This window comes from Cydia pomonella, chromosome 23, assembly GCF_033807575.1.
Source record: "Cydia pomonella isolate Wapato2018A chromosome 23, ilCydPomo1, whole genome shotgun sequence".
NCBI lineage: Eukaryota > Metazoa > Arthropoda > Insecta > Lepidoptera > Tortricidae > Cydia > Cydia pomonella.
Window position 1 is genome coordinate 7815821 of NC_084725.1, and position 26072 is coordinate 7841892.

General features: G+C 37.5%; 1 protein-coding gene across 7 annotated transcripts in view; it reads left to right on the top strand.

Moving 5' to 3' along the window:
- The window catches only part of LOC133530571 (transmembrane and coiled-coil domains protein 2), a 75755-nt gene that overhangs the window by 41751 nt on the left and 7932 nt on the right, over positions 1-26072 (top strand). Inside the window, exons 4-13 of one of the 7 annotated variants that reach the window (XM_061868530.1) lie at positions 3038-3177; positions 4697-4833; positions 10447-10470; positions 12210-12326; positions 13284-13444; positions 14382-14467; positions 15566-15699; positions 16890-16904; positions 22614-22637; positions 24602-24749. In XM_061868530.1, coding sequence (XP_061724514.1) covers positions 3038-3177; positions 4697-4833; positions 10447-10470; positions 12210-12326; positions 13284-13444; positions 14382-14467; positions 15566-15699; positions 16890-16904; positions 22614-22637; positions 24602-24749 — 986 coding nt within the window. Of the gene's footprint in view, positions 1-3037; positions 3178-4696; positions 4834-10443; positions 10471-12209; positions 12327-13283; positions 13445-14381; positions 14468-15565; positions 15700-16889; positions 16905-22613; positions 22638-24601; positions 24750-26072 lie in introns of all 7 variants that reach the window. The other 6 variants (XM_061868529.1, XM_061868531.1, XM_061868532.1 and 3 more) reach the window with 6 other exon arrangements.

The following is a 26072-nucleotide window of genomic DNA, read 5'->3' on the forward strand; positions in this document are numbered from 1 at the left end:
TGGCCAACAGTTACAAATGAAGAAAAAGTGCTTGCCAAATAATATAATTTACGACATCATTCATAACCAGAAAAGCGAAATTCGTAAGTGTTCTTTAAAAAGTTGTAGCGTACTTAATGTTCGCGAAGTTACACATTATTTTTGTTTGGCAATGTCTATGGATATGACAGGTCTTTCTTTATTTCCTAAGATTTGTAAACATCCATAAAATAAAATAATTAATTTTGGATTATAAATCTTAATAATATAAATAAATAAATATTGGATATTCTTACACAAACTGACTAAGCCCCACATTAAGCTCAAGAAGGCTTGTGTTGTGGGTACTCAGACAACGATAAATATATAAATACTTAAATACATGCTAGTAAAAATTGTAACAACAACAATCTCTAATTTTTACTAAGCTATCATATATCACCTTATAACCAAATCAATCGATTGAAACCAAGAAACACCTCAAAAATATCTCCTCAAAGTAAAATCCTTTATTAGGGTGTCAACATCCCGTATAATATCGCACAAAAGCACTCTCGACACAAAAGATCTTAAGTACCGTACATTTTCTATTAAGATATGTCCTCCTATATAAAAACTAATATAAACATATAGATGCGGGATTGAACAATGACTACAATAGAGACATTAGGCCCTAATGTCTCCAATGATTAGGGGATAAGGGTGTAAGTTTCTTGTGTGGGAACGCGGTAATCGTTAATGTTATGATAAGACGTTCCTGATATTTTATTTCTATGTTACGCGACATGGGTGATCAAATCGTTTCCGTTACAAATGTTCAACCCCATTTTAACCCACTTAAGGAAGATTTTTAAAAAACGCGGAATTTCTTTTACTTGTGTTGTAATACAGTGTCTTTCTACTAAGTTTTAAGTCCATCAGTCAGAAAAAAAGCATTTATACATACATTTATATTACTACCAAACATACTTTACTTCTGTTTTTGCTAATTTCTGACTTACCTGGAATCTCTAACCCCTTTATTCATAAACGTGTACTAAAGTTACGATGCCACTAATCATCGTTTGTCCCTTTCCATCATACCAATACGTCGGAAAGGGACAAACGATGATTAGCAGGATCGTAACTTTAGTACACGTTCATGAATAAGGGGGTAAATGTTTCTGTCTAGTCTCAAATTTCATCATGTACTTGCAAGGCCAATTCCAGTAAAATATGTCACGATAAACATATTACATATTATGACGTATGTCTCGAAGGGTTAAGTAGTGTTTTTGTGTACTCGTCAGTTGGCGTTGAAATGGGTGTAGGTACTACGAGTTTGGAGTCACTGTCACTGAAAGGTGCCTTTTTTCACACAATGGACCGTCGAGAAATTTATGTTTGTAGTTTCTTCGATTAGTTTACTACGGTCCTTTAGAACTGGCTTTTTTCAGGATAACCTTTTAAAATTCAATGAAAAAAGACTTTAATGAGGGAGACCGGTGAAAGAAAGATTATTATATTATATTTAAAAAATGTCTTGATTATCTAATTTACTTAACAAACACAGCGAAGAGGACAAATCGCCAATCATGCATATTATGCGTCGTTGAAGAGTTCTATTCTGATCATCATCAGCAGTTCACTTCAGAAAATATAAAATATAAAAATCACTATATGTATGCCTTTCACATTTGAAGAGTTCCGTCGATTCCTCATGGATCCCATCATCAGAACTGAGTTTTGACAAAAACGGGACCAATCTGTATATATATATATAAGATTCAATCAAAAAAATAATTTTCGAAATCGGTCCAGAAATGACGGAGTAAACATATAACCGAATTGATAACCTCCTCCTTCTGAAATCTTCAAGTCGGTTAAAAATAGAGGGGACGCATTTGCACTGCGATGACACACTAAAATTGGCTAAAAAAAGCTTGACTGCCTTAGTCCATTAATTTTTGACCCCCTCTCCCCCTCTGGTAAGATATCATGAGATTTGTCTCGATCCACCGTAAGCTCAATAAGGCTTGTGTTGTGGGTACTACACGACGATATATATAATATGTATATAGCTAAGTATAATAAATACTTATATACATTGAAAACATCCATAACTCAAGAACAAGTATCTGTGATGAACACACAAATAACTGACCTTACCAGGATTTGTTCCTGGGACCTCCTGCTTCGTAGATAGGGTCACTTGGCTAGGAGGCCGTAGAAGTATCTTAGATACCTATTTACAAATACTGGAGTTGGATAATGGAACAAATTTAATTAAATTTACACAAAATGTTACATTTCGTATAAATGTGTCCTACTCTAGAATCGGTAAGCTTTTTGCCGGCTAGCTACTGGCCCACTTGGCACCATCCCCTGTTTTTGTGCCTACTGTATACATGACGTAACTGATACGGATAGTTTGCGTAAGTAATGGTAACTACTTTTACTATCATGAATATACATATAATTTCAGTTGTTCACATAAAATGCCATTCGTGTTTTTGTAAATTGTCGATAAAATATATTGTTCTCTCCCTTTGAGCTTAGAATTTTTGCTATGACAATTCCGCATTTTGAATGTAATCAGTGATATCTATTCCATTTTCCGTTTATACCAGTATTTAGAAACTCTATCTCTATCCCTAAAAAACAATTCGGATACATTTTATTTCGCCAAAAGCCATAATATACACCTTAAAAAGTTATTCCTACGAGTACGAAATGGCCAGAAGTGAGCGTCTTTCTAGTTTGAAACGACGAGTTACTTACTTATATTTTAGAGAATCTCTGACTTCATATTGAAAAGCAATTATCATAATTTAACATTTTATGTTTACTGGTATCGTATTGTTTAAAAATATTGTAATTTATTGAGTTATAATAACCGTTTAGGTTATATAATTTTTGAGTTATAAGAATGAAATGTGCTGTGCTCCTTTTAATTAAACTTCATTGACTTATTCGACGTTTCCCGGCATCCTGCTACTCCAAGGGTTAAATCTAATTTTCAAATGTATGATTGTAAATGATGAAGTTGTTTAATTCAATTTAATTCTTTATTCTCCAGGAGCCATCATCCAGCTCGTCGTCTCGTCATGGCGACCGCGTCACGCATCACGTCAAGTCGCATTCACGAGACCTAGGCAGTAGTCCGCTGTCTCGGGACCTAGGTAGCAGTCCCGCTACCACCGGCAGCGTGTCTAGAGAGTGAGTACTACAAGTATGCAGCCGTCATAGAGCTCGTGGTCTCGTCATGGCGACCGCGTCACGCATCACGTCAAGTCACATTCACGAGACCTAGGCAGCAGTCCGCTGTCTCGGGACCCAGGTACCAGTCCCGCTACCACCGGCAGCGTGTCTAGAGAGTGAGTACTACAAGTATGCAGCCGTAATAGAGCTCGTGGTCTCGTCATGGCAACCGCGTCACGCATCACGTCAAGTCGCATTCACAGGACTTAGGTAGCAGTCCGCTGTCTCGGGACCTAGGTAGCAGTCCCGCTAGCACCGGCAGCGCGTTTAGAGAGTCATAGAATTCATCGTCTCGTCATGGCGACCGCATCTCGCACCACGTCAACATTACTTAGGCAGCAGTCCGCTGTCTCGGCACCTAGCTAGCACCATCTGTTCGCCATTGTATATTAGGTTTTTTTTGTTATGATTGTAATTTTAACATGTCTTGTGTAGCTCATGAATGTGTGTATGTGTAGGTAGGTCGTGCTCTACGTGGTGCAGCTATAAATCAGATATGAAAAAACTGGACACCTTCCACCTACGTTGTCTGCGCTTAATTCTACGTATAAAGTGGCAAGACAAGGTACCGAACACGGAAGTTTTACGTCGCGTCGGGATGCCTGGTATTGAAGCACTGATCATGAAGCATCAGCTAAGGTGGTGTGGCCATGTCGTGCGTATGGAGAATGAGAGACTGCCCAAAGCAATTTTCTACTCGGAGCTCTCTTGTGGAAAGCGGAAGCAGGGGGGCCAATACCTGCGACATAAAGACGTTCTCAAACGCCACCTCGTCGCTTGCGGGATACCGACTGACTGCTGGGAGGGCATTGCATTGCAAAGATCGGAATGGCGTTCTAGTGTTCAAAAGAAAGTAGCTCAATTTGAGCAGCAGCGTCTGGAAGACCTAGATGCTAAGCGTCATATCCGCAAGACGCGCCCTAAGCCCTCCTACACATACACCCGCAACTCGACTGGACAACTCCATTGCGCATCGTGTGACCGCATCTTCAAAACAAAGTTTGGTTTTGCGGGCCACATAAGGGCATTTCATAATCCGGATAAGAATTGTTGATGGGGTCGCCATTGCCGGATACGGCAAGGAAGGAAGGAGGAGGGAGTGCAATGGAGAAGACAACTTTCAAAAATGTACTTTGAAGCTATAAATATATATATATATTATAGGAAATTATTACACAAACTGACTAAGTCCCACAGTAAGCTCAATAAGGCTTTTGTTGTGGGTACTTAGACAACGATATATATAACATATAAATACTTAAATACATAGAAGACACCCATGACTCAGGATCAAATATCCGTGCTCATCATACGAATAAGTGCCCTTACCAAGAACCATGTCTTTATAGGCAGGATCACTACCCACTGCAAAACATGTCGGTCTCATTTAGCCTTAAATTACAGGAATTAAAATATGATTGGGTATCTAAGTTTAACTGAGCTTAAATATAATATAATTGTTCTATCTTCTTTCCAGTCTAGAAGATTCTCCTCAGAAAAAGATCATAGCCGGCATCATCACGCCGGCCGAGTACGCAGCCGCGGTGTACCACAGTCCTAACAACACGTCTTACCTCTCATCTGCCGACGAGTACGGCTCACCGGCCTATAGAGGTAACATATTATTTATTTAAACTTTATTACATGTATGCACAATGTACAAATGGCGGACTTAATGCCAGATGGCATTCTCTACCAGTCCATAGGGCCAAACAGAGACTTACAATAGGTGCAGAGAGAGAAAAAAATCAATGAATTAAAAAGAAAAGCAAACTAATATACTTATAAACTACATAAATCACATAAATACAAACATACATACACACTACACACTATAAATATAATTTTGATGAAAATGATGAATATTATTTGAACTCCTGTAGTCAATTGCTTACGTAACATCCGCTTGAAAGAAAACACTTGGAGCTTGTGTGATGACGGCGAATGAATTGATCATAAATCCAGTGCGGTGAGAGGGTATGTTCAGTTTGAGAATGCTGGAGGTACGCAGCTCGCATCCTAGACGAGGAGCATTGAATACGAATTTACTTTTGAGATATGTAGGAGCTTCTGCTCAAATAGGATATATGTATTACAGAACACAAATGATATTACTATAATATAGACAATTTACAATACAATACAAATACTCTTTATTGCACACCTCAATACAGAAACAGTACAAATAATACAACAAATAAAGAACAGGTAAACAACAGGCGGTCTTATCGTTAAAAAGCGATCTCTTCCAGACAAGTAGGTGTAGGTCACTATACTTGTTAGGCAAGGGAGAAATAGGTGCATAGTTGATATTCTGTGTGGAATGTAGAGAGAGGGCAATAGAGAGTACTCTTTCCAGACGGGTGTTGTGCCTGCTGACCGAAGTCCACTGAGAGTTCGTTAGGAATTGTACCTATTTCATACAACTGACACTCGGAAGTCCGTAAACGCGATGTACGCTCACGTTCTACTCTACTGTGTGCGTGACAGACGGGCTCCTTCTGACGGTTATAAGACACATACGTTATTTCAAAGGACTATGCGTCTAAATGGTCCAAAAACCAACAGAGTTGAGAATCAGGTCATTAGATAGGTATGGGCACCAACCGAAATTCCATTGCAGAACCGAGATATTTGTATTTTAGTCAAAATGTCATCACCCTTATTACCCTGGCAATAGAGTCCACCGCTGGTCGATCGCGTTGAATGGTTTGCCGCGCTCACAGCGGTGCACGAACATCTACCCTGCAGCAATTAATTTACTTACTTAAACTCTATTGCCTGGGTAATAAGGGTGATGACATTTTGACTAAAATACAAATATCTCAGTTCTGCAATGGAATTGCAGAACTGGTGCCCATATGACGAAATGAAGTACATAGAAATACCTAGAAAATACTCATTTCTGTTGGTTTTTGAACCAGGCTCCAATGGCTTAATACAAAGTTACCTTTAAAGACAGATGTGATATTATGCAGTAAACATGACAAATGCTTAATAATTAAAAACCGGGCAAGTATGAGTCGGACTCGCGCACGAAGGGTTCCGTACCATTATTTATAAAAACGGTAAAAAAAATATGTTTGTTGTATGGGAGCCCCCTTAAATATTTATTTTATTCTGTTTTTCGTATTTGTTGTTATAGCGGCAACAGAAATACATCATCTGTGAAAATTTCAACTGTTTAGCTATAACGGTTCATGAGATACAGCCTGGTGACAGACGGACGGACGGACGGACGGACAGCGAAGTCTCAGTAATAGGGTCCCGTTTGACCCTTTGGGTACGGAACCCTAATAGAATCGCATTAGATTAAGGTACTTTCATCATCCTCCTAGCGTTTGTCCCGTACTGTGACGGGGTCCGCTTTCCTACTTTTCTCCTTCCACTTCGCTCTATCCTCGATGTCGTTTTCCGATAACCCACAGGCGTTTAAATCTTAAGGTACTTTAATAACCTCTAATAAATCCTAATTAATCTGGCAGTCGAAACTCATATGTAAATCACACGGTCCGCTCATGACGTCCGGCCGTTACGTAGGTGTTACGTTAAAATGGTAATGAATCGCCAATAACTTGCTATTCTGGTAACGGCGTGACGCCGGCGGCGCTACGCTTACATTTAAATTGGGCGAGAAAGTTACAAAGTACACGCCTTAGTAAACACAGTATTGTTTTCACTATGCATTGTTAAATAATGACGCTTGAAAAGAGATTTGGTTATTTGAATAAAAATTTTCTGTCTTTCGAGAAAATAAATTAGAATATCTTTGGCTTTATTTTATTTATTTATTTATTTTTTATTTAAACTTTATTGCACACATAAAGAAAAATGTACAAATGGCGAACTTAATGCCAAAAGGCATTCTCTACCAGTCAACCTTTTTCAAGGCTTTACCTAGCTTAGCTATCAATTTTTTTTAAGAAGGAGATATTTTGTAGAGTCGTAAATAGATATATAAACGATTACTTTTAAGAAAGAAGAGATGTAACTGGGCTAGCATACAAGCACTGTAGATTTCTATGGACTCTGGTAAATAGAGAGTAGTTACTTCAATATTTGACTATATCATAAATTATGAGTAAAATGTTGAGTAATTCGTTTTATATCCCAAAACGGCAAACCTTACTTTTATATCTTCATCAAGTAGACCTTCATTATATCGAGGATAATATAATCCAATCTGACACTTTCACATTAAATTCTATTAGGACACGAAGCTTTTACCAATAACCGCTCAGATAGTGCCAACCATGCCAATTGCATTGGCGCGACTATAAGTAATTCAGTTATTTGCTTCGATACCAGATAGCTTGAACTTTATTTACTATAAAAGAAGGTGCAAATTCCGGCACTACATAAAAAAAATGGCTAGACACGACTGCCAGACAGTTTTTTTAGTTTATCATGCAAAGTTGTTTCAACCAAGCGGGCAGCGGCACTATTGTTTCAAACTGGCTAATACGAACTATTATAAGTATCTAGGCGCAAACGAAAATCATTCTTATGGATCATAAAAAGAAGGATCTAGTTTAACTCTCGGTAATCCCTCACCATAGTGGTTTTCTCTCTTCTTCCTTCACCGTACAAGCAATCCGTCTCTGGAATTCGCTCCCTCTGACGATCAGACAGGCTCCAAGCAAGTTAACTTTTAAACGTTTGCTTTATAACCACCTGCTAAGGCAGGCGTAGTGGGAATTAGTCGGTAAGTAACCCATAACGCACGTGCAATTGTATGTATATGTATCTATCCTTGTTTATCCATATATATGTATATATTTATGTACTCATAGTCATGAGGTATAATGAAACATAGTATAGTATTTATTTAGAAATTTTATTTCGCTTAAAATTTACGGTTTTTTTTTTGTTTAATTCTTACTGCACCCACCTTGACGTTTCTCTGTTTTGCCTTATGGTTGACTGGTAGAGAATGCCTATTGGCATTAAGTCCGCCTGTTGTACTCTTTTTTATGTGCACTAAAGTTTAAAATAAATAAATAAATAAGTCTCCATTGGCGACAACTTTTATTTTAGTGTCTATATGACTTATATTGAGATATATCAATTTAGGAGTAATCTCTTACCGATCGTAATATCCTGAGAATGACCAGTACACGTGTAATCTCCAATTACAAAATATTAGTAAGGATCTCGAGATTACACTCAGATTATCTCAGGCAATCGTTCTATTGGATACGTAATTACAATCTCTCACAAATAGGGAGCGTGCATGAACTGTAGGAGGCAGCACAGGAGCTGTCAGATTTTTGGCGCGAAGCGTAAATGTGAGGTTTATTGTTCCGATGTAGCCCACAAGATGGCAGAACCTACTATGCACAAGAAAACACTTGACGTGTAAATGTGCATGTTTATGGTTCCGATTCAGACCACAAGACAAGATGGCAGACCCTCCAACGCGCACGGTCCCTATACGTACTAATAGTGCATCGTACGTCAGTGCATTCGTGACGTCACTTGGCAACGAAGGCGCTGCGTGAACTGACGAGTTAGACCTAACCAGTTATGGCCTCTACAGACCTTGCACGAATGTCATGGGCTTTTATAATTGCCGGCTAAGTATGGTAATTTAACACAAATCGCATGTATAACGGTGAGATGTAGTGGCACAATGTAAAATACAGAGTACCTAATACACGCTTATAGACCCACCTCGAACATTGAATTACTCGAAACTATCGCTCGAATATGCAAGAACGATAGAGAGGCAGATAACGAAATTTCGATTTTAATCGGATTATAACAGTCCCGAATAAAACTCGTGCTGTTGTTTTATTTATCGTCGGACGTCAGTGCATTCCTGACGTCACTTGGCAACGATCGCGATGCGGGAACTAGATGGACTTGTATAGTTCACTTCGTGAATATATGAATATGTATCAATAAAATATTGATACCGATACCGCGATAATCCCAGTGTGAAATGAAAATATGAATATGAAAAGCGTCCATTATCGCGATAATCAACAGCGTTTCCTGTTAATGTGGCCCCAGCATAATAAAGAATCTATAATTGATAGATAATGATAATCGATAGAGAAACTTGAACAACGTCTGGTCGGTCGGTCTATGAAATTTTTTATGTAAAGATATTATTTCCAATCGAAGAATAGGTATAGTATGAATATTTTCAAATGATTTTTACGCCTAAGACCCTAATATGTTAAACAAATGCCGTTGTTTCTTTTGTGCGAGGGGTGGGCTCCCGAGTTGAGCGCGTGCCAAAGCAACAATGTCGTTTAAAAAGCTGCTGTTTCGTGGTGGTTTTAAATCTATGTAATAATAAGAACGCTCGCCTACATTGACGTGGTCGATCGTCCTACATTACCAAAACATGTTACACGTATGAACGTGGGTTTTAACCTTAAAACCATCATTAAACAGCCGCTTTTTAAACGACATTGTTACTTTGGCACGCGCGCAACACGGGAGCCGACCGCTCACACAAAAGAAACAGTGGCTTTTGTTTGACAGATTACTGTCTTAGGCTTAAGAGGCTGTCAATACCTAAAGCGCGCACACTGTCTATTTGTATCGGAGTAAATGAGATAGCAATGTCGCATGTTACTGGGCCTGGGCAAGGGAATAATAAGAAAAATATTTAAATAAAAAAAAGTGGATTATTAGTGTAATATTTTACTCAACCACGGTTTAGATATAAATGTTTTGAAATTGTGATTTTAATTGTAGACCTATAAGTCAAAACAATAAAGACATAAAACCGTTTAATTGTGATTTTAAGACCAATCTTTGCAATTATTTTCTATCGAGCCGATTTCGTTCAATCGTGTATCGAGTACAACCACGGTCTTTGAAATATAATTAATTTGAACATATATTTTTCTTATTTGACTAAAACAAATAGTCTTTCTTAAAAAACTGTTTAAGCAACATCAATTTCAACGACATTGGGTGTTGACAGCCTCTTAAAAATAATTTTAGGAAATTCATAATACATATACGAGACTATTTAATTTTCATTAAAATAGTTCAATAATCTACTAACTTCATACTCGATCGATACCATTCATCAAACCAGGGTTTTAATAAACTTATTTAAATAAGTTAACATTTTCTTAAGCTTTTTTATGACGGACCTATTTTTTGTCTGACTAAAATCATTTTAGCATATTTTACGTAGGTATACTTATGTTATGAATGTTCTAATCTATGAGTAATTTTTGTTATTTATTTTCATTTCAGCAGCAGATGGTGACTACACGAACCATGGTAATTATAAACATCATAACTTATTCTATATATTTCCAATTAAATCCACTCAAGTAAAGAATAAAATTCTTCCGATTTTTCTACACTCTGTCTAAGAATAAAAAATGTGTAGTATTTAAAATAATCCCAGTTACCACACGGAAGGAAAATTAATTTAATATATTGAAATACTGATAAGCATAATCAAGTACAAAATAGCCTGTTTCATGTTTTAGTATGAAAACCAGAAACGCGTTGTTTTGCTAGTTCGATCAGCGCGGTGACCTTGTGAAGACGTATTTAAACGCGCTTTGTACTTTAACCCAAAGCAGAGATAAAAAGTAGTGAATAATGATTTATCTAAAAAATCCTTGAAAAATGACAAATACATTAACATTCTAAATCGCACCACTCGCGTGGAATGTTACAATTTTAATGTTTTGTTGTCAGTGAAAGTGTACGGAAAGCTTTTAATTATTTGGTGAAACAAGTGATTAATTATGATTTTGCCGGAGCTACGTCAAAGTTTGGCTAATTTATTCAAGAGTAAGTACAAAACAAAATTTTCCCGATGAATGAAAACTTTTTGCATAAACGGTAAATAAATTAGCATTTAGCAGCAGCTAATGGGACAATTAGTAACTTGTTTCTTTTACTTTTTGTCTGAAAGAAAAACATGTTTTATATATTGTTTAAAACATTGCTAAATCCTCGATATCACAGAGCACACATACATTTTAATAAAATAATAATAACAATTCAGCCTATATACGTCCCACTGCTGGGCACAGGCCTCCTCTCATGCGCGAGGGGGTTTGGGCTATAGTCCCACGCTGGCCCAATGCGGGTTAGGGACTTCACATACACCTTCGAATTTCTTCGCGGATGCATGCAGTTTCCTCACGATGTTACATTTTTAATGGTACCTAATTTAAAAATCCCTCCATTTACCTATACATACCTCATTTCACAAAAAATACGTGGGGTTTATATTGAATGAAAAACAAGTTTGCGTAGAGATTATTATGAAGCAAAGATTATTAACAATAGGTGAAAAGTCAAGAAAAATTCATGCTTCGACATTGTCATCTGTTGTAGTCGCTGTACAGCCCCGTACATTGTGCGGTAACTGTTGTCAAAAGATGGTGTTTGATAATTTAGTTACCACAAAACATAGGCGCCGTACGTTTACATACCGGGGAACGATTTTTTCATACACTTAAGGGCTCCTCTACACGATGGCCCAGCGTAGGCCAGTCTAAGGGACGCAGCTATGCGGTGAAATGAGATAGCAATATCACTTGCTCCCTCTAACGCATAAATGCGTCCCTAGGACTGGCCTACGCTGGGCCATCGTGTAGAGGAGCCATAACAATCAAATTTTCTGCAAGCAATATCTCTTGGTTGTAACGTTCGAAGAAAAAATACCTAACTTTCATAGCTAACTAAAGCCCTCAGCATACGGCGCGTAAGCGTAAGAGACGCGCGGAGAACGATAGTGCTACGAGCACGAACAATTTCATACAAGTCCGCACACGAAGCGCCGTCGTAGCGTAGCGTATGAGATTTCTGTCGTCATGGCGTAAAAAACAAAACTTCTGACATAATCAATCAAACGTTCACGCAACTCAGTGCCCAGAACTCTACGCGTCTCGTACTCGTAACGTTTTTACGATACGCTTACGCGACGTTTACGCTTACGCTCCGTGTGCTGAGGGCCTAACTTGCTAGATTTACTAAAAAACTATTTTTGTCTTCAGACGACAACGATGGTGCGAACACAACGTCGTCTAAAGCGCAAGCCGCCATCATGCATCTACAGAGCAAGGTCGAGCGGACTAAGGAGCTAATACGACTGGAGCAGACGATACGGGATGGTAAGACCAACAAATCCAACAATACATAGGTACATTAGCTACTATCATGCATCTAGAATAAGGAGGGTCGCTCAAAGAAGTCATGAAGAGTTGAAAGGGGAGCCTTCGTGGCGTAGTATTGTAAGTGTAGCGTACGTAATACGCGCGTAGGATGAGAGCTGTACGAGCACGAACATGTTGAAACAACTCTGCACACGAAGCGGCGTTGCAGCGAATCGTATGAGATTTTTATCGTCACTATGACAGTCGTAGCGTACTGGCGTAAAGAAACAATATTAGAGGACCTTGTTTTACACACAGATACACATTGCGAAAATGCTTAATCCTTGACACAGAGTTCACGTGTGTAGTAAGTCTAATGGATTTATAGCAACGAAGCAAAATAAGTTTGACTACAGGGCGTACCGTATTAAGTGTTCCTAAGCTGGTATTTTGGTCTAAATTAGGCATAATGCTTAAATTTGCTTGAAATTATATTAACATCAAGCGGCCCACCATACAAGACAAATTGGCAGTCAAATTTGAATCAATGGTATTAGAAAATTGGACGCTAGAGTTTAAAACATTGTTCACCATAAGATTGACTAACCAAGTCTGCCAAAATTAGCTATGTAATCGGTCCGATGATCTACAATGCTATCCCAAATGACATACAAAACGTAGAAAATAATATATATAGGAAATTAAAGAAATGGCTAATTAATAATGCATTTTATGACATCCGAGAATTCTGTGACATTTAATTGAATTTTATTTTCCTTAAATTTTTATATCTGCTATTATAATTCTTGTTAATAATCTGACATTGTATGATTAATATGTATTTTTAATGATTTATTTTATTAATAATGATCGAAAATATTAAGTGTTAATCTTATCTTTACAATGTGTTGACGTGTAATGTATCATCCATTTACGAAATAAACATGAATATGAATGTGGTTTTTTTTCCTACAGACAACGTGAACGAGTACCTGAAGGTAGCGGCCAACGCCGACAAGCAGCAGCTGCCCCGCGTCAAAGCGGTTTTCGAGAAGAAGAACCAAAAGTCCGCGCTCTGCATCGCGCAGCTGCAGAAGAAACTAGAAGGATACAACAAGAGGATCAAGAATTGGGAGGTGAGTATTAATTTTTGAGTAAGCCGTGAAGAATATAGTAGATTTGGCGTTGTCTCCTGGGGTCCTGTGAAATAAGTATTCTGAAATTTGTCAATCTTCGTCTCTCGATTAGAGATAGACAAGTTTTGGTATATTGGATTTCACGTCGGCCCCTGGCACGTGGAGATTGCAGTGTGCTTTCTATTCTAATGATCCCAAGAGATAAATATATAAGAGACTCATCTCTTGGAAAACATTGTATTTATCATGCATGAAATATCTGCGTATGCGCCGCGCCTGCAAATGGCGAAACCGTACTTTTTGACATGTTGAGTTTGTAAAGTTATCGGATGTAGGATGCGATTAGCTTATGAGTCACTGTGCGAGCATTCTTTCCGTTCTGATCTGTTCTTTCCTTCTGATGGCTTGAAACATATTTCCACCGAATAAAAATCCGGTGTTGACATATTTTAGAGCGCCTTAACTTTGCGGGACAGTTTAAAAAAAATAATTCGGTGGAAATATGTCTTCAGCCGTCAGAAGAAAGAACAAGATCTTAACAACTTCAATATATTTATAAAATTAAAAAATAAACAGATATTTTTGCAAATGAATAATTACATCGCAACTCGAAGTTAGGTTAAAAAATTAAGTTAGATGATATTTTTTTTAAAGAGAAATGTTCACCTACCTTTTAACTCTAAACTTCACTTACATGACGGTCATAAACGCCATTTATGGTACTTATGAACAGAGCCCGGGAAATCCGGGATCTCCTTATGAATTTCTTATACGTTTCATGACATTCCTGAATACGGAACCCTAATAAAAATAAAATTCGCTTTACAAAAACTAACAGCGGCATATAAAACGCTTGCAAGTTAACCCGCTTACTCTCTATTCTTCATGGCTACGCTAGGACTAGACATAGTCAGATAATCCTTTATGATCTGAGAAGATGGTGATTTCACAGCAACACGGGTCGAGCGGGCAGGCGCACCGGCAGCCGAGGGAGGTGCTCAGCTATATGGGACAAGGATTGAAGTAAGTGCAATTTCTTTACGAGTAAAAAATACAGGGTTTTATAGCCAATATCGAGTTTCTAGTAAAATTGTAGAGCCACGAATGATGTAAGAATTTATAGCTGTGGGGCTCCCGCGGAATAGAGAATCGAACTTTCGTCTAGTTTTCTTTCTGTCGCTCTTGTTGAGCGAAAAGTGAGATCGGCGTAATCTTGATTTCGACGTGTGAGGTTGTCATAAATAGATGGTGCGGGACGGCTAATGAATGATTTAGATTTATATTCATTTATTTCTGAATAAGTACTACATGTTTTTATTACAATCGAATATAAAGATGAATACATATTAAGATCGCCAAAAAATATACAGATTAATCTATTATTTCGTGCCATAATCGTACAATATCAGCAAAATTATCGTGAAACTCACAGTTTTTACGCCGGTCGGAATTAATAATCTCCGGCACGGCCATGCTGACAAAACTACACGTCTCTATGTGAATTTTTGAAATCGTCATCAAATACGTCGAAGTGACTATAGAACACATACTTATTCCTATGTTCCAATATTTTTTGATCACTTGGACTTTGGATTTTTGGACAATATTTTCGGTCTATCTGATGATAGTTGTTATGACCTATTATATAATACATAATGTAAGTGATTAGTTGATTACTGATTATGTTATATATAACCCTCCGAGCTAGCTGCGGGTAAACGCAAGGCCGGTGGACAATATCTGCGGTACAAGGACGTCCTGAAACGCCACCTGTCGGCCACAGGCATATCGTGTGAGTCGTGGGAGGATCTTGCAACTCGGAGATCGGACTGGCGAATTGCGATCAACACTGGTCTCAACGACTTCGAAAGTGCACGCCTCGAAGATCTTGACGCTAAACGCCAGCTTCGAAAATCTCGGCCCAAGCCCTCCTACACATACACTTACGACTCAAATGGCGAGCTTTACTGCACGACTTGCGGCCGGAAGTTTAAAACAAAACTCGGTTTCGCAAGTCACGTTCGAGCCCATGCACGTCATAATTTACAGAATACCCGATTTGTCCGGGTGTCGCCGTCGACGGATGCGTCTGGGAGGACATCATGTTATATATTTTCTCAGGAGTGTAGGAGGCAACATCCGCGACGGCATCACGGGACTCGGCGGCAGCGTGATGGCCGCGCCGAGAGAGTTCGCGCATCTGTTCTCTCGCTCTAACCGCTTCGGCTCCGCGGACAACATCTCGCAGCTGGCCGGTCTGTATCTCTTTGCCGTTAGCTTTTTACTATTTGACTAACCTTTCTCCGTCTCGCATGCCTAATTGGCGATTTTGGACTTTGTCAACGATTTAAGACACTTAACACTCGCAAACAATAATCGACTCAAGATGATGCAGCGACTTCTCGATGTTAATTTTGAGTTTATGTCCTACAAAATGTACAATCACATACTTTTCACAACACAGCACAAAATTATGACTTTTCCGAAAACCCAGGACAGATTCATAAATTACAGTTACCATGTTATATAACAGCTTTGAATCTATTTTTTTTCGGATTGCATACAAATTAAAAAAGATATTAAGCGGAGAATCTTGCATCTTTAGTTGATTTATCGCTTGCGAGTGCATATTCAGGTCGGAAATCTATGGCGGCGAAAGGGTTTGCAATTCGCCGTTATGCAATATGACCTAACATTTAATCTTCTTCTAATTATACTCTGTATTTTTAGGTATTTAAATAAAAGTAAACAAAATCTACCCTCAAATATCGCCTTAAGCCAGTTGAGGGTAGATGAAAGCATCAAAGTCAGGTCGTTCAGTAACATCCAGGTAATTTTCTATTCGGTTGGTTAACCAATAAATGTTTTAATTACCCGAAAATTTACAAATTGTTTGTTTACTTTTATTTTAATACGTAAAGATACAGAGTATAGGTAGTATCAATAGATGACGTAATTAATATATGAGAATTAAGTTCTTAAAAATTTCATATTCCGCTTATAATATTTGGTCGATCTATATTCAATCTTTACGTATTCGAAATAAAGTTGCTTTCGCTAAACACCAAAGCCTTGATAGCTTACAGGCTTGATGTTTTTAATGTTAGCGTTAGAACTTCAAATGCTTGTCATAGTAGTACGTTGGCACTTTGTAATACGGTGGCAAAGTGCAGTCGCAATCAGATATACCGGAGCTGCCGAGGTGCTCAAAATATCTGAACACGCACTGTAGCGTCTTGACAATAGAGGCGTGTTGAGATATTTGTGAACAGCTTGGCTGCTCCGATATATCTGATTGCGACTGTACTAAAATGAATACAAACATTGAGTGTATTTGCTTTACATGTCTATTTTACTCTACAAAAAATACCATTTACAACATATACGTAAGCGAGTTATATAATATATATTATTTTATAACTTATTGTATGTATTTTTGTCGCAGAAAACACAGGTCCTTGTAAGTATCTCGTGTGGAGAAACTATCATGCTTCCCTAATCATCATCCGCATTCTATTGGATGGTGTTATCAGAGGAATATAACTTAGCAAGGCGCCATTAATTTGTTATGTAAGATGATTTAGGGGGGGGGGGGTCGACCACCACCACAAAGGGATAGGAGAGTTTCGAAGATGCGCAAAGTTAAATGGCAGATCTACTTTCCGAGTGGGTTTTGAGCCTCTGGATTGATCAAAATCTTATGTAAAGAGTAATGATAAAGAAAAACTTTAAAATAAAACCAAAATTGATCATTATAAGAATAATTACTTTAGATTCTTACGTATACTGCTTGAATATATAAAAATCGTCTCACATAATGAATAAATAGCGCCCAATCAATCATTACAAGAATTTAGATAGCTTCGTGTATTTTTTTCGAGATAACTCTTGAGCTAAAAATAATTAATTGCTCGGAATTATTCTTCTCCGTCTTGGTTTATTAATTACTACACATTTGATGTAGGAAATATTATTACATCTAGGCCAAATTACTACATTCTGCATAACACCATCCACGTATATAGAACCTTTTAGAAACAGATATATTTATTATATAACTTAACAACTTGTAAAATATCACAACCCTTTTTACAATATTAGTAACATGCATTACGATTCATAAGTATAATCAACTCCATCTATGTACTTTACACTATTGTATTGTAGGTTCTTATTGTGTTAAAACACCATTCCACTGATTCCACAAAAACAGACGTATTTACAAAAAAAAAAAATTGCAAATCAACACCTAAACTGTAGGTCAAGCTCACGGAAGTTATGAGAACATCTTACGAAATCTTTTGTTCCAAGTTATTTATTTTTGAGCCGTTATGCTATGTAGCTATGTATTAATTTTTTATATGTAGAATTTAATTTTGCGATAATTTAGTCCTAACCTCGCTCACCATACAAGAAAAATTGGCAGTCAAATTTGAATCAATGGTATTTGATTGAAGGCAATTTACACTAGTAGCCTAGACTAGAGACCCTAAACAAGAGGTTAAAATAAAACTGTGTGGTTTTTATTTTGGGGCTTTGGGACTGAGAACACAAAATAAGAAAAAAAAAACGTTTATTTCGAATAAAAAAACTATAATACCAATTTTTGACCAAATCGTTAAATTTAATCTCATATAAAATATAAATCATTTGTACTTAAACAGTGAACATAGATCGGATATACTCATATAAGTAACCAAATCAGATAACTCCTAACACTTAGATAAACACTAGATATTATCATCTCAATGTCATGGCCCTCGTCACTATGTTGGCTAACCTGTGTTGACTCATAATACTAAAACAGGTGAAACGATCATACCTTATTTAAAGCTATTTAAATTTGAATTCTATATTAGTGTTCATAGAGTTGCAATACGTTTGAGCACTAATGGCATTTGGGATGTTATGATGGAAGTGGAGTGCTAGGACTAACCAATGTATGTAACATTTGAAATTTGAGTTCTATGCTAATAATAATAGAGTTGCAATACCTTTGAGGATTAATAGCTTTTGAGATGTTATAATAGTGAAATGGGCTTAGTATTATGTGACTGCAGTGTGCAAACATAATGCGAGAGTGTTGTGAGAAGTTGTCATAACTAACATGTTGTTCAACAAGTGCAAGAAATGTAGGAAGAAGTGTAAGGTGTTTTATTATTGTTTTATGAGTTTGTATATATTATTGTGTTGAATAACAAACGGTTACTGATTTGTGTTTAGAATAGGTCAAGGGTAGGTCCTTTGGTGTTTAAGTTGCGCGGTTAGAATACTAATTAATGAACACTTTTAAAACTAGTAGCTCTGTGAGCTGTAGACCTCGCGAGCATAGCTTATGGCTCGTCTACACGATGGCCCCGCGTAGGCAAGTCCTAGGGACGCATTTATGCGTTAGAGCAGCGGTTCCTAACTTAAGGGTAATTACCCCCGTAGTGGTAAATCTGGTATTTTACGAAGGTAATAAGCTCAATTAAACAGAAATTAGACCTGTAAGAAAGAATATTGATATTTATTGGGAGTAGGGGTAAAATCGGGTTCCCTAGTTAGTCATAGGGGTGGCAGAACTGACAAGGTTAGGAACCACTGCGTTAGAGGGAGCAAGTGATATTGCTATCTCATTTCACCGCATCGCTGCGTCCCTTAGATTGGCCTACGCTGGGCCATCGTGTAGAGGAGCCCTTAAAACTGAATAAATGTATGGCTCCGCTGTTTAGAAGAATTAATAAAAACTAAATTGACAAAAAAACATAATTATCGAATAGGATGGTCCAACTTTGTATGTAGAAAAAAGTTGAAAGGATTTTATCTTCACATGGCTCCCTTAATAGAACAGTAATCTATGTGCCTGAACTCATTTGCGAATAATCAAATCAAATGATGTGTTGTGGTCGCTATGATTTTGTGATTTGCAATATCCTCATACAAATAAAAAAATGCAAAGTTACCTAAAACAAAAAAACGATCGCCATCTTTTTTAGCATACTTATAAATAATAAATAAAACGAATAAAGAGCCCTTAAAGACATTTCCAAAGCAGAATTATTGATGGGTCAATTTATTTTCATACTATTTTGTATAGCAGTATTGTTTCATTTATAGCGACCTCTAAATAATGTTAATTGCTCTTATTTTTTTATAGATACTTTTTCGTATATCAGAATTTAAAAAGCCCGCAGGGAAAAGGAATTTTCATTAATTATTAACTAAGAAAACTTTGTAGACACGTAAATTTACTGCCATCTTTGGACACATGACTAAAACTTTTGGAACGTTATGGTGCCATCGCTCGAAACGATGCTGTCAATCATTTGGCCTTTTATCTATTAGATGGCGCCACTTTTAGGTCTTTAACAATTTTAACATATATTAGTAAACGAATAAGGATCAAAAAGATCATCAAGGAAAGGAAAGTCAAATGGCGTTCTACAAATTTTTATCATGTGTCGAAAGATATAGCAGCAATTTTTCTGTAGCAACAAAATTTTGTTTGACAATCCACCTCCATTTCAAATTCGCTTTGCCAACGCCTACAAAATGGGAAGGAAAGAGAAAATACTCCCTTTCCCGTTTCTAAACTCCCTCAGTTAGTCGGTCATCCCCTGAATGGTAAAAGTAGAACCACCTCCATCTTCGTCGGCAGAAGAAGGGCCGTCAGAGCTTCACTCTGTTGTGTTTTATCTCTATAGGATTTAGCAATTTAATCCGCTAAAATATCATTTTGCTACATCGAATACCTTGACTAAAATATCAACAGAATATCATATCTGTTGATATTGTGCCCTGAATTTTTGTAGACAAGATTATAGCAAGCATCGCTGGCTCTTAGTAATCTATGTATATGCACCAAAATTTTCTAAAAGAATGCCACGAACCGTACCGAAACTTTCTGCGGCGACTGCACGCAGGAAATATTTTAAAAAACCGTTTCCCTCTTTTAGCTATGATATATAATTTTTTTTATTAAAGCAATATAACATACTTTCACGTTTAAACATCTATTCCTAATATAATATCAATATTCCAATCTACAACTACGTCTCTATAGCAAAGCCAAAGTTGATAAATTAATCTAAATGAAAAACTGCTTAGATTTTTTTAAACATGAACCCGTTTTCGCCTGCGCAACTGTCCGTCTCCTTGAACTTTAACGGCCGTAAAAAAAGTTCAGACAATAAAACTGAAACGAATACGCTTTGCTCGCGCTTCGTGCTCGCTTGATCAACAATACGAAATTTAAATACAAAAAAAATAAATGTTACAATTCAGGGAATAGATCCAGGGTCCTCTTCTCTCTCCCTGTTACAAAGCTTAGTCAATAAAAAATAGGAAATTAAAGTGCAAAAAAAAACAAAAAAGATTCCATTGTTCGGGATTTGAGCCCGGAACCTCATGATTGTAAAGCTAGTGTATTCCAATTGAGCCACGAATGGATACATATGACACGGTGAAAGTAGGCTACTTATTCTCGAGTAAAACCTAAATATCTAAATACCCCCTAAACCAGCGTTCTAAAATATCTGAATTTTTCGCAAATCACTCTGTAACCATGTCTCAAAAGGAGGAAACTCTTATGATATCGATACGGCTATTTGTTTAGGCGTGACGTACCATGACTCCGCCATTTTGAAAAAATTCCAAAAACTGGATCGACAAAAAAATTCTATTTGATCATAGAATATGGTCGCAAAATTTCACGCGAATCGGTTGAGAATTGCGACCTGTAGAGGAGAACATCCGGACATACGAAAGCAGATTGCGCGAGTCAAAACGTAGACCTACGCTACGCTTCGGTCAATAATACATTTCCAGTTTACATGAAATACAAAATGAGTTGGACCCGGGTACGTCGTTAAACTACGACCACAAGAGAGGTATGGGCATTGTGAATGTCATCTCGGTGTGTGTGGTAGGGTACAGCACAGCGGATGTCATTCCAGATCTAGAGCAAAGCCCAACTGGGGAAGTACCTCCACCTGACAGAAAACCGCAGCCAAATAACACTAGACCCTACTCATAGTGTTGTGTTCCTGCCGGTGAGTAAGGTTGCCAGAGCTCAACGATGGGAGAGAGGGGTCTTAGGGTCGGCAACGCGCATGTAACTCCTCTGGAGTTGCAGGCGTACATCGGCTACGGAGACTGCTTACCATTAGGCGGGCCGATGCTTGTTTGCCACCGACTTAGTATAAAAAATTAGTGAACCTTAAATATTTGCGAAATATCACTAATTTTTTTTTAGTTTGTGTATGACGTACCTATTGTGGTTATTTATAATTTATATGTTTTTTCATGTATTACACATACCGCATTAAGAGTATTATTAAACCCACTACCTACACAATAATCCTTATTTCTCACTAATCATAGGACTTGCGTACCTAATTTCAGCTTTTCTTACCACATAACAACTTATACAATACTTATCTATACTCTTCGTTATTTTGCACTTTACTGTACACTAATTGTTAGTGTATCCTTCCTGTCCCACCATACATAACAGCCATAAGACAACTCATTCAATTTTGTACCCTATTCTCATGCAATAAGTTTCAAATTCAAACTGGGTTTGTATGATGGGGCAGGTTTGTTGTCGTCTTCTTGTTTAACCTTTGAACGTCTTTTGGCATATCCATTGTAACGCACACGCCAACGTGATTGGTACAAGCTACCGAAAAAAACAGAAATACGTAGTACTTAGTAGACAGCGTACGTCATAACGCTTATAAAGTTCTTGACGATCATAAGTTAAGCAGGAGTATTTTTACTCTATTTATTCTAATAAGCCAATTCGGATAATAAATCCGCTAAGATCATAAAAGGGCCCACTAATTACCAGTTCGCTGGACGATATCGGCCTGTCAGATATTCGCAAAAGCTGTCATGTCGCACTGACTGGCAGATATCGTCCGGCGAACTGGCAATCAGTGGGCCCATTAATATGTGTTGTATAACGACTGTGCCGACGCTCGTAGTTGTACAATGCTGACTTTGAAAAAAAAGCGTTATTTGGTTCGTATCTATTGAATAACCAGATTCTTCACAACTATCCAGCTTAAACTTTCAGTTATCATTTGTTCAGAAACATATTTCATGAGCTATTGTACAATGCAATCATTTCAAGCGTGTTGTGAGTTTCGTTGCTTTACCGTGTTGTCTCTTTCTTGCACGCCAGCCCCACCACACGCGGAACTGAGAGGTAAATACCCGCTACGCAACTGTTACGCCAGTGTAATGAGATATTTGCTTATTCAGGCATACGTTACCAGCATATTACAGGCAGCATCATAACAAATAAACTATTTTAGCCGTGTTCGTTAAGACTTAACTCCTTTGAGTCCTCTGCTTTAAGACTCGACTCAGTTTTTCAGACTCCAGTCATTAAGTCGAAACTTGAGTCCTTATCGAGACCTAAGTCTTTTTTTTGTAAAGACTTGAGCCTTTTAAAGAGAACTCTCAAATGATGTACAAAAGTATTCTAAAATTGCATTGTCTCCACACAAATCACTAAAAAAAAGTCAATTTTCCTTTGTGTTACTCGTAGATAAAACCTATAAAAATTTGGACGAAATCTTTACTCGAAGAAAAAGGACTCGATCCTTTTAAGTTGCACTTGAAAACTTAATGAAACGACTGGAGTTCTTCAAATTTAGACTTAAAAGACTTGAGTTCTTACGAACTCTTGGCTGTCGTCTGAATGATGCTGACTGTACCAGAAATAAGAATTAATGCGTTCCTCGCAAATAAAAGAGTTTATCTAAAATTCTAAATGGTGTAACATTAGCGAGGGCCCAGCGCTTAATATAAAAACTTGGCTTACTATGTAAACCCGACTGTGCGACGTAAATGAGGAAGGTGTTCATTATGCCGGCTGTGCACACTCGTGGAGATCCTCTCGGAACAGAACCGACCCAATCGGAGAAAGGCATGATGAGACGAGAAGAGAGCAGCATGTAGAAACCGTTTCTCGGCCTGTCTCTGGGACTCAACGAGTGGGTACGAGCCTGTGTAGGCTGTGTATGTAGGTGGGTATGTTTGGATCGTCTGTTCTACCGTAGCGTTTCTTAACGCTTATGCCGGCTGTATATTCTCGACGAGAGACCCCAAGGCGGGCCGAGAACGAGTGGGTACATCTGTACATACTGCTCCCTTCTCGTCTCGCTCTTACTCGTCTCGTCTCGCCCTTCTCCGATTGGGTCGGAGCGATGCCGACTCTTTTTAACCGACTTTTAAAAAGGTCAGTCAATGTAAAGATAACTTTTATTTCCGAGGAATGCCACTTTGTCCGTTGCTATAAGAGTTAAAAACTAAATTTAATTATATGTATAGGAATTCAGTTTTATAAACTGTACAGTTAAACAAAATATTTTTTCTTATAATTACCTACCAGCGGTCTACAAAGTGAGGTTTTTATGTAAGACTTGTTAGAATTTTTCAGATCTTTGCTTTGCTAATGTTCACGCTGCAGCACACAATTGAGCAATGTCATTAATTTGCTTGCTGCAAACAAAATGATATATTTACAAGGCACGTATTTATCACTCTTTGTTTTAAGCACTTTTACGGTTATTAAAATTACTAAAATAATATATTCTGAAAAACATGATAGTATGCAAATGAATCGTTCTTAGACTTCACGAGTTATATGAGCGTTTTAAAAGTACACTCCTTTTCTAGAGTACACGTATACACATAAAAAAAAATTACATAATTATGTACATATAGTAAATTGTAACGTTTCGATTTTTTTAAATACCACTTACAGTTAAGTGTCACAACTTTGCCTCATAAGACGAATATACGGTAGCAAGATTATAGAGAGAAATTAGCATATATATTATATATTGAAGAATTTAACAATCGATATTGGCATGTATAAGTTTTTGTAGGGTGAACTTTATTAAGCCTCTGAGGCTACCCCATAAATAATAATGTGTAAAAATCGTTAAGCATGATACTCATCGTTTTCGCGCGGGTTCTTTTTCTTACCGGAGTATCGAAGCGGTAATAATTTTAGCAGTCTTAGTTTATGTATGTATTTTTAACCGACTTTGAAGGGAGAGATTTTTTTAGCGTAAGTTGAAACATTTTTGGTGTTACCGCATATTGCCTTACAAGGCACAACCCCCCTAACCCAGTATTGAGTGTTTCTACAACATCCAGCGAACGCGTCCTCCGAAGGCTCGCGCGCGTCCGAGGCAGGGGAGGCCGCGCCCAGAGGGTCCACCTTGCCCCGCGCTGCTACCTCGCCCGCGCCCAAGTTCTCCCCTGAGGCGTCCCCTAGCAGCAGTGTCACCAGTGAAGGCGCCGTGTAAGTATCATTTCTGGTAGATGGAGCTGTTCTGACAACTGAAACGCGCTGACGATCTTACTATTCCGAATAGGAAATTCTTATTTTTTAAGTATTTTATAATAGTTCGTTTTTTAGCATTAGAAAAAAAGGTAAACAATCTTGACGTGTCTTTTTATTGAATATTATTGAAAAACGCTTTTTAAAAATTAGTTTATATTACTTTAGAAAGCTAAAGATTGTAAATAATCGTATATGATTTATAATTGTATCATATCAGACGTTGTGTCAGACGAACGCTACGGAGCCACGCTGTTACGTTGTCGCCCAAATACAATGTTTAAATTGTATTTTGTTTTATCTCGTATCTTTGTATTTTTTTATATATGTTTTGTAGTTCGCAGTGCCTTAGTAGTAATATTGTAATGCTGTGTAACTAATTTGAATAATAAAATAAAAAAAAAATTTGCTGTGACTAGTTTTCCGGAAATGTTTTTTTTTTTAATACAAAGGCACGTCAAGATCGCTTAGCGACTTTCTAATGCTAAAAAACGGACCATAGCTTAAACTAACTGTTTTTGGCAGCCTAATTACAAGATTCTGTTTTTAAAGCAAAAGACTGCCATCTAACCTGAGCCTGACCTTTCAACTTTCATATCAAATAATATAAGCACTATGTAGGTATGCGTTTTTAGGGTTCCGTAGCCAAATGGCATAAAACGGAACCCTTATAGTTTCGCCATGTCCGTCTGTCTGTCTGTCTGTCTGTCTGTCTGTCTGTCTGTCTGTCCGAGGCTTTGCTCCGTGGTCGTTAGTGCTAGAAAGCTGAAATTTGGCATGGATATATAAATCAATAAAGCCGACAAAGTCGTACAATAAAATCTAAAAATTTTTTTTTTTAGGGTACCTCCCCTACACGTAAAGTGGGGGTGAAATTTTTTTTTCGCTTCAACCCTAGAGTGTGGGGTATCGTTGGAAAGGTCTTTCAAAACTAATAGGGGTTTTCAAGAAACATTTTTTGATAAAGTGAATATATTCGGAGATAATCACTCCGAAAGAAAAAAAAATTGTGTCCCCCCCCCTCTAACTTTTGAACCATAGGTCCAAAAAATATGAAAAAAATCGTGGAAGTAGAGCTTAAGAAAGACATTAAATGAAAACTATAGCGGACATGATCAGTTTAGCTGTTTTTGAGTTATCGCTAAAAGTTTTCCTTTCATAGTAAAAAGACTTACTTTAATTAGGTACTGATTATGCAAATTTGCCTATTTGTTTAACTCGGGCGAAAGGTACCGTTTCATCCCTTGGTTAACAATTTACTATACTTTAAGCTCCAGTTTAGCT